Genomic DNA, 8,588 nt, shown 5'->3' on the forward strand with positions numbered 1-8,588 from the left:
GGAGGACGGGGAGAGCGTAAAGTGAGACTGCATGCAGCGGCTCAGGCAGTCGAAGCGCAGACGTGAGCGCGGAGGTTGAGAGGAGGAGGAGGAGGAGGAGGAGGAAGAGGAGGAGGAGAAAAGAGGCTAAACTAGAGGAGAAGAAAAGAGAGGAAATCTAGAGAGAGAGAAAGAGAATGTAAGAAGACAGTTCAGCACCTCCTCCACTTCAGATTTCACAGGCTGCCAGGTTAATGCGACAGGACGGATGCATGAGTGTGTGCCACCCTCGAGTGTGGATGTAACTTGTTTCTCTCTGTGTCAGGTGAGGTCTTCGAGTCCAGCACGGCTGAATCGTCTCCGGCCCCGTCAGCCAACGGGGCGTCCAGGGAGAACATGGTGACCCCGACTCCCTCGCGGCCCCGAACCACCGAGGACCTCTTCGCCGCCATACACAGGTAACGCCACCTCTATTGGCTTCTTTTTCTAGCATCACAACTTCTCTTCTCCTGACCCACTTCAACTCTCGATGTATAATTTATTCCTCTGAGCTGGTTCTACTCTGTCAGTCTGTTTTCTTTATCTGTTTGTCTCTCCACCTAACTCCCCCCCATCCGCCCTCCTTCTCCTCTGTCAAGATCTCATTCCCTCTTCTTCCTCATAAACTACAACATGTCACCCTTCCTCCCCCTCCCCCCTTCCCGTCACCCTTTAACCCACGATTTTTCCATCTCCATCTCCATCTCCATCCTCTCCCTGCCCCTGCACCTCTCAGTCATAACTTTACCCAGCAGCGTCCCATATGGAAGCATCTGTCAAAAAACAGCCGATCTCTGGAGTCTCCCAGCCCGAGAGAGCTTCTTGGTTTTTTTTTTTTTTTTCTCAGTTTCTGGCCCATGAAGGGATGTGCAGCACAGAGGCGACAATTTGGGAAGCGACATGAGTCATTAGTCAAACGTTTATCAAGGAATCTATGTCAGCGCAGTCACATTAGCACATTGCTCATTCTCAGCAGGAGCAGGAAAAAAAAGGCTGTTGCTTCATCCATTATTTAACTACTCGACACCCTCTGGTCCTCATCTAGGTTAGAGGCCACTGGAGAGATTCCTCTTCCTCCGTCTCTCTGTTTCTTTCCTCCCTCTCCCTCCTGTACACACCACTCTCGTGCTCTGACATATATTGTCTGCGTGCTCGCCTCGCTTTTGAAGGCGGCGCGCACATAAATTTCTCATGCAGCCCGCCAGTTTGCGTTTCACGGTCACGTGCGGCAGCAGTCGGGAGTTCTCTTGAGCATCACAGGATTTCATTTCACGGGATTTTATTTTCTGCCTCGGACAGATTGTCGATGTATTTATGGCGCCCGCGTCACGTGTGCGAGTACGATTTATTGTGCACTTCAATTAGACGTGAAGATTGCGTAAGCGCGCGTGTGGGTAAACCTCGCCGTCCAACTCCTGTTTGTTTGCCGCGCTCCTCCTCCATCACACCTCCCCGGTATAGAACATACAGAATATTTCAGCAGATTTGTGAAGTGACGACAGATTCCCGGTGCTGTTAGAATGAGAGGAATTTACACTTACAAAGAGAAAAACAACCCACATAATCAGGCGCACAAATTGAGAGCTAATCTGCATAAAGTATATCATTAAATTAAAATGCTCTAGAGGATTTTTAAGTGAGGGATCATCAGGCATCATTTTGCAATTAAAAAACATAGACGTGCATCCGTCCCATCTACTCTATGTTTTGTTGTTTCAGTAATTTGGCCCTGCTTTGACACCTTCTCCTCTCTCCTCTCTCTTTCTGACATACCTTCTTCTTTTGGGTTTTGTCATTTCACTTCCCTTTCTTGTCTCTCGCTGGGAAAACAGCAAACTGATGAAAACCTTGAATGAAATGCCCTCACAGCTGCAGCAGAGGATACAACTTGTCTTGAGGGAGACTCTCCAAACCAAATGTAATACAGTCAGGAGAGAGAGAGATCGATCGGGCGCTCGGAGCCGTGTCCTATATTGCAGCCTTGTTTACCTCTTTAACTGAGATTGGTATCGCTGCCGTTTGTTTGTTTGTGTGTTTGGGTATTTGTGTGTTTGTCGCTGCGAGTTCAGCGGGGAGCCGTCGTGGTTGACTGCTTTCAGGTGTGTGAGTGCATGCACATGCGAATGTGTGTGAGAAAAGTCTTATGTAATGCCGACGGGCTAATATGGCAACGGAGCTCACAGGGGACGACGCTAGATGGAGGTTGAATTTAGGGCACAGACATATTTTGCAGTCTTTCCAAAATCAGAAAAGCACACTTAGATTCTCCCACAAAGCATTTTTCATCCTTCAGTCCTGCCTCTTGTTTTGACCTTCAGGAAACACCGTATCACAGCTTATTTGTCCTTTATGGCAGATTTTTATTTTTTTTCTGTGGATCCAATCTGCAGATTAAAGATTTCGCCCACTGTGTCCTGGGGCGGCGCAATCAATCAAATATTAATCTTGATCACAATTTTGGCTTCCTGAGAATAAATGAGCATGATCGACTGCATTTGAAATGCAGGCTGTGCTCTTAGAAAACTCTGCTGCACATCAGATCAAGTGCTTCTTAAACTAACAGCCGGCCACCAGGGTGATCGAGATGCTTTGGCTTCACATTTGGGGAGCCAAAAAAGTGGGAAAAAAAAACATCTTCTTGAATGTTGCAGCTGAAGTTCAGAGGAAAAGAGTAAAATACAGCAGAAACCAGATGAGCAGGTGAAGAGCTGGTTTGTCGGAACCAGCGCCTAGTGGCACTCGGTGGTATTGCAGTTTTTAGCGCTTCTGGGTTAGCGTCACTTTTTAGAGCAGGCTGCTACATGCGTTTGTTTAGACAGTCTGTACTTTAGACTTTGGAAGTATTTCGGACAGGGCATGTGAGGCCAGAATAAATCATTTACATGAAATTGTGTCACAAAGCAGCACAACGACTTTGTTCAATGAACAAATAAAGGCTAAGAACGGTGCCAGTGTTACCTCGCTGAATCCTGGTCCCTATCAAGCGTTAACTCTGGTCGCCATAACAGCGATGATGAATAGTTGTCACAACATGAAAGTAAGTAAATATTTTGCCTCTCGGAGATGTGAATCTCATTTTGATGGAAAGATTAATCCCGTGGGAGAAACATAGCGCACAATGGGAGTAAAGCAGTGCGCTATTTAAATGTGAATAAAAACAAATTCCCCCTGAAATCAATGAATAGTAGAACCTGAAGTTAGCAGATGAAACATATCGACATATATGTTGTCTCACATGTGCCGCCATGAAACTTTTTTTTAACACAACATAATGCAGAAGAAGATGCCTCGGGTGATTCAGAAGTGGTGTCATCATGCCAGAGTTTACACCAACTCCATTGTTTGCTCGCAGTGCATGTAGCAGAGTATGCACACAGTGGTGCGGAGTCGAGTGGTGTTTTCACAGTGAGCTGCTACGACTGCATCAATATATAATATCAGTATCGGTCGGGCTCTAATGAAGAATCAAAATGCACTGATCAAACTATTCTGAACGACCATTGTGCCTACTTGTTCAGCTCTTCTGTGTTCGTCACTCAGCTCTTTACCTTCATTGTCAGTTTTGTCTTCGTTATCACAGAGTCTCTGCTTTTTCATGCCTTTAATCATGTTTCTCTCCTCCTCTCTTTTCCACTGTGCAGAGAAGGCATGAAGTGGGTGGGTGCAGCCTTTCTAGAGAGGTGCGAAGTGACGAACAGCCCCTTCCCTTTAATTAGCAAGTCCTGTTTCAACCAACATGGTGATGCTACCTTGAGATTTGCAGCAGTAATCCCTCAGTGCCAACCCCTGTATCACAGATTAATAAGGCTGCTTCCTTGCTAGCCCTAATGCCCTGTATTCTGCCAGTTGCATCTTTATCGCTGTGCTTTGGTGCAGGAGTTATAGACAGTGTAGTGGTGCAGTCGACTACTCCGATGCCCCCAGCAGAGGAGGAGGCTAAATCGTCCTCGAGTGATTAAAAACTGCTTTGGGCGCTTTTCCCAGTTTGTGTTTTTGATTAATTTTATTGTGCCACGTCTGAGCTTTCCTGCAGAGTTGCAGCGTCTGCAGCTTCTGATGTAAAAACTCACAGGATTTCTTTAACCAAAAATGTGTAACTCTTCTCGTTGCGCTTCCTTTCTCTTCTTTTCTTTTTTTTAAAAGCAGCCACGCCACACTGTGCTCCTTATTGTCTGACTTCTTTAAGATTTGTGCTTTGACGCGTGATTGCTGGGGGCAGTGCTGACATATGGCAAATTTGGGACAAAGATTTTAAGGCGCGTGGGCCGCAGAGTTTTAAATGTAATCTTTTTTAAGCTGCAACACAAACATTACCAAAGCTGGGCTTTTAGCACACGTATGGAATGCAAAGCACTGCAGTTTCATTTGAACGATTCAATCTGATGTCCTTATTTCCTGACAAAACTGCCCCCAACTGTTGCATTTTTTCCTAAAATAAATATTCTTATTGCTCTTCTGTTTATTTAACATTCAACTGCCCTTAAGTAATTTGACTTTTTACTGTTTAATTAAATTAACCCTGCTTGCATTTACTCACTCTGCAGACTTTCTGTAAACATGTGTTTAAGCTGATTTTCCACATCATTTCTTCCACAGGTCGAAGCGCAAGGTCCTGGGTCGCAAGGAGTCTGAGGAGGACAAGTCCCGGAGTGGGAGCCACCCACAGTCTCCTCCCGTCACCCCCACAGGAGCGTCTCCGGGGGTGGTGTCGTCGTTGCCCCGTCAGACGAGCTCCATCCAGCGCAACCTCCGCAAGTCTTCCACCAGCAGCGACACCTTCAAAGCCCTTCTCCTCAAAAAGGGAAGCCGCTCAGAGACCAGTTTCCGGATGTCCGCCGCCGAGATGCTTCGCTCCACCGACCCTCGTTTCCAGAGAACACGATCCGAGTCGGCGTTGGACCCCCCCGCCGCTTCGCCCTCCTCACCGACGGCTCCACACAGCCCCTCCACGTCGCCCGGCCGCGGGAAGAGGGCGCCGGACGAGTGGAGCCGCTACGAGGCCTTGGCCCTGTCTTCGCCAACTTCGTCGCCCTTCTCGATGAGCGGGTTAAAGTACGGACGCTCTCGCACGCCGCCCTCCGCCGCCAGCAGCAAGTACAACGCACGCAGCCGAATCCTCAGCAGCCCGATGACGGTGATCTGCGAGCGCGAAGGCGAACTGGCTGAGAGCGAGTATGGAGACACTGCGGAAAGTCTGTCTGGACCAGCAGCCCAAACTCTCCCTGTGCTCAAAGACTCCAATGGCACTTTATCTGAAGAAAGCAGAAGTTAAAAGAGCAAGAGCTGCCCCTTCGATTCGGGGAACTCATTTGTCATAACCAGGGAAGGGGCAGGAAGAGGAGCCAACAGACGGCCCTCTAGAGACACCTTCCGAGCCCCACCGTCCTGGCGCTGCCTCTGAGGGAGAGGACACGTCGGCGTCCTGATGTGAGGCTAAAGGTCGCCCCATTATGGATCGGGCACAGCGACGCCCGAAGTTGAGAACTGGTTCTGCTCCAGCTCCCTTGATTCTCCTTCGTTTGGTGATTCACCCTTTTTTGTTAAAAGAATACTGTTTCTTTTACACCTGGTGTTCCTAGTTTGTTCTCCATTTGTTTTGCTGTTCTTTTCTCTTTTGTGCGTTACCCTTCAGGAGCCCTTTAGTTTCTTTGAAAGACAAAAGTTAAGATGGCAACAACTAAAGTGAATCGAAGGAATTGAAAAGTCACAAACTGTTCGCTTAACTTTGCTGCTGTGGTGCTGCGTAGTAGCTGGGTAGCTGGAAAGAGTGGAATGTAAAATCTTCTCAGTTTCTGCTTGCTTCGCCTGTTGGCTCCGGAAAGTGTTGGGAGAGCACCACGGTCTGCAAGTGTTAGCTTCAAACAGCCCATAATAAAGATGGCGAGGACGTGATACAGCAGACGGCTCCACGGTACAACTTCAGCTACAGTTATCACCAGGTTTTCTTTTGCTTTTCTGCTCTTAGGTCAGTGGTTTAGTTTGCAGAGCTGGTGTGTTCAGTGGTCCATAGGAAGTGCAGAGGGCTCAGTGCTGCCACCTAGTGATGGAAACGGAGTGGACGGTAGTGGGGGGGATACAAAGGCTCAACCAAAACAGCAAATTTATTTTCTGAACAAAAAAAAAACAAAAACTCATGAAATCTCAATTAACGGATTCTTACTTTGTAGAGTTTGCACTGTGCACATGTCTTTTTTTTTTCTCTGTTTGTGACTTTTAAAATATGTTTTAAAGCTTGTTTTAATAATGTCATGACTTGTGTTTGGAAGTATGAACCTTTAAATGTAAAAACCAGGAATGACATTAGCTTATTTTACTGTGCGGGTCTTGTAGTGGTCATGTTGGTTACCAAAGAGCTTGAAAAATGAAACGGAGCTGGCCGTTGATCTGGACACAATCTGAAAGTGTGAGTGCTCGTCCGACACCCCATGCACACGGTCCACCGCTTGTTCAGTTTGCTGAGAAGATCTACTAGACCTCTGTAGGGCTTAAATGATTTCTATAACGCTGTTTTGACCTTTCTGCTAAGTTTATCCTTTTGCAGTTTTATATGGTTCTGTATGTAAATACATAGAGAAATGAGTTCTAAGTAACATTTGACTTATTTTCAAAGACTTTGTACATTTTTAGAGCCCCGTGTTTGCTGAAAGGGAGTGGTTTCCTTTTTGTAGGTTATTTATTTTCACATAGCAGGGCGTCACAGTTGGTAAACTGGTAGGACTCAACCAGCAAGGAGAGAAGAGGTCGGGGGTTGAGCGGAGAAACCAAAGGACCACATTTACCCGGCTGATTTACCCACCAGGCCATTTTTCTTTTAAAGGTGCTTCAGAAATGCAATAATGTCAATATTTATGCTTAAGCCTTCTACTGCCCTTAATCTCGAGTCATGCAAATCTCTCGCTGGTGCCCAACAGCTGAGTAAATGTGGTCTCTTTAGAGTCGTAAACTGAGGTGACAGGCGTGAGACTTCATAACCTCTTAACAGCCATAACACCCTGTGGTTTAATTACCTGTGACCAAAGTGTGTCTCCCAGCTCCCGCCTGGCCGTGATTGAGCACTCGGAGGGCCACCCCCCCTCCCGAGTTCGTCTCGTGACGGGAGAACGTCTCAATCCCAGAGAGCATGTGAAAAAAAAAAGACCCGAGGACAGAGGAGGTAGCGGAGCTGACGGCAGGCTGCTAACGCTCTTGTGTATGTCTGTGTAATAAAAACAAGGTGATATTTAAAGAGCATCGTCTCCGTGTCGTTTTCTCTCTGCGTGTGATTCACGGCCATCTGCCAGACCAACACCCCCAAATCACGGCCTCATTAGCGCCGTCGCCATGGCACCCGCACTCGTCCGTCATCTGGAAAACTCCGGAGGCCATCGTTTACCCTCCTCCTCCCCTCCCGTAGGCTCATCAGTTATGTCTGCTTCTGGACATCCCATTAGGACGCACGCTGAATTACAGGCTCTGCCCATAATAGACCTGTTAGCTGACTTTCCAGGCAGCATCGAACCACAGCGACTGTTTGACTTGCAGCGTACGGCCCACGTCTCCTCACGCTGCAACCTCTCAACAGTCGGACAGCCTATAAATAGTGTCGCGCCTATCGAGCGTTCTCGAGGGAACAGAAGGCCGCCTCTTAGTATCGCCAGCGAGGTCCCACCTGGTCTGATTCAGCAGTCACCTGTCCTCTGACGCCTCCCGGACAGCAGCGTCCATCTGGATGTCAGCTGGGAATCAATACAAACTCCTCCCAGTTATAATCACACTATCGACACTTCGCTGCTTCCCCCCCTGTTCTCTTACATTCAAGACCCCTGCAGGCAGTGTCCTTACAAGTGAAACACATCTCCTACGTTGACCTGGACGCGGTAGAGAAGCCAGGACTAGCAGCCACCCCGTCAACAGTTATTCAGCCTTAAAAAGCAACATTCATGTTTTTGCACTAGATTAAAGCACATTAGTCTGCGATTTAAATGCTCGCATTGGCGGTTTTGCATGTTTGAACAACTACATTTATTTTATATAACCAACCAACAATTTCTAAAGCAAGAGTTTACATCAAAGTGATTCCGGCAGGCTGTGAAAATGAGCTCGCACAGACTTGACAAGTCTCAGATCCTATCACGGGAAGCATTTCGTCGCCGTTGCTTTGTTAAAGCCGTTATCTTTGCATGACGCTGCAGCTGTGGGATTTAGGCTTTGTTGATGCGTTTAAGAAAGCTCCAACTTTCAAGATCTGACAGTCAACTCATGAAAAGTGCCACTTTCACGAACCATCGCGCCCTTTAAACGTCTATTTTTGGCCAAACATCACCTGGCATATTTGATTCTATAGCATTTCTTTAAAAGGTGGAAAAATAGTTTCTCCTCTTTTTTTTCCCCTATACTTAAATATATCAGGATCAACTCAAATTCATGTTGCGACCCCTTCAGGGCCACGTCTTCCTGAACTGCTCTGGAGAACACCCAAAAGGGTGCGAAGACCCTATTGGAACTGCTCGGATTATTATTATTATTCGTGCCAAAGACACGCGTTTTTGAGGCCCTAAACATACTCGAAAACTCACCAAAATTGCAACAGA

The 8,588-nt window shown here is 47.2% G+C and overlaps 1 protein-coding gene across 10 annotated transcripts in view; it reads left to right on the forward strand.

Annotated features, from left to right (window-relative positions):
• nhsl1b (NHS-like 1b) overlaps nt 1-7,246 on the forward strand; it is a 130,503-nt gene extending 123,257 nt beyond the window's left edge. For all 10 annotated transcript variants that reach the window (XM_008286954.1, XM_008286955.1, XM_008286959.1 and 7 more), the window contains 2 exons: nt 305-437; nt 4,615-7,246. In XM_008286954.1, coding sequence (XP_008285176.1) covers nt 305-437; nt 4,615-5,290 — 809 coding nt within the window. In that variant the 3' untranslated portion in view covers nt 5,291-7,246. The remainder of the gene's footprint in view (nt 1-304; nt 438-4,614) is intronic.
• The last annotated feature ends 1,342 nt before the right edge of the window (nt 7,247-8,588 follow it).

Source organism: Stegastes partitus, unplaced genomic scaffold (genome assembly GCF_000690725.1).
Source record: "Stegastes partitus isolate 25-593 unplaced genomic scaffold, Stegastes_partitus-1.0.2 Scaffold478, whole genome shotgun sequence".
Lineage (NCBI taxonomy): Eukaryota > Metazoa > Chordata > Actinopteri > Pomacentridae > Stegastes > Stegastes partitus.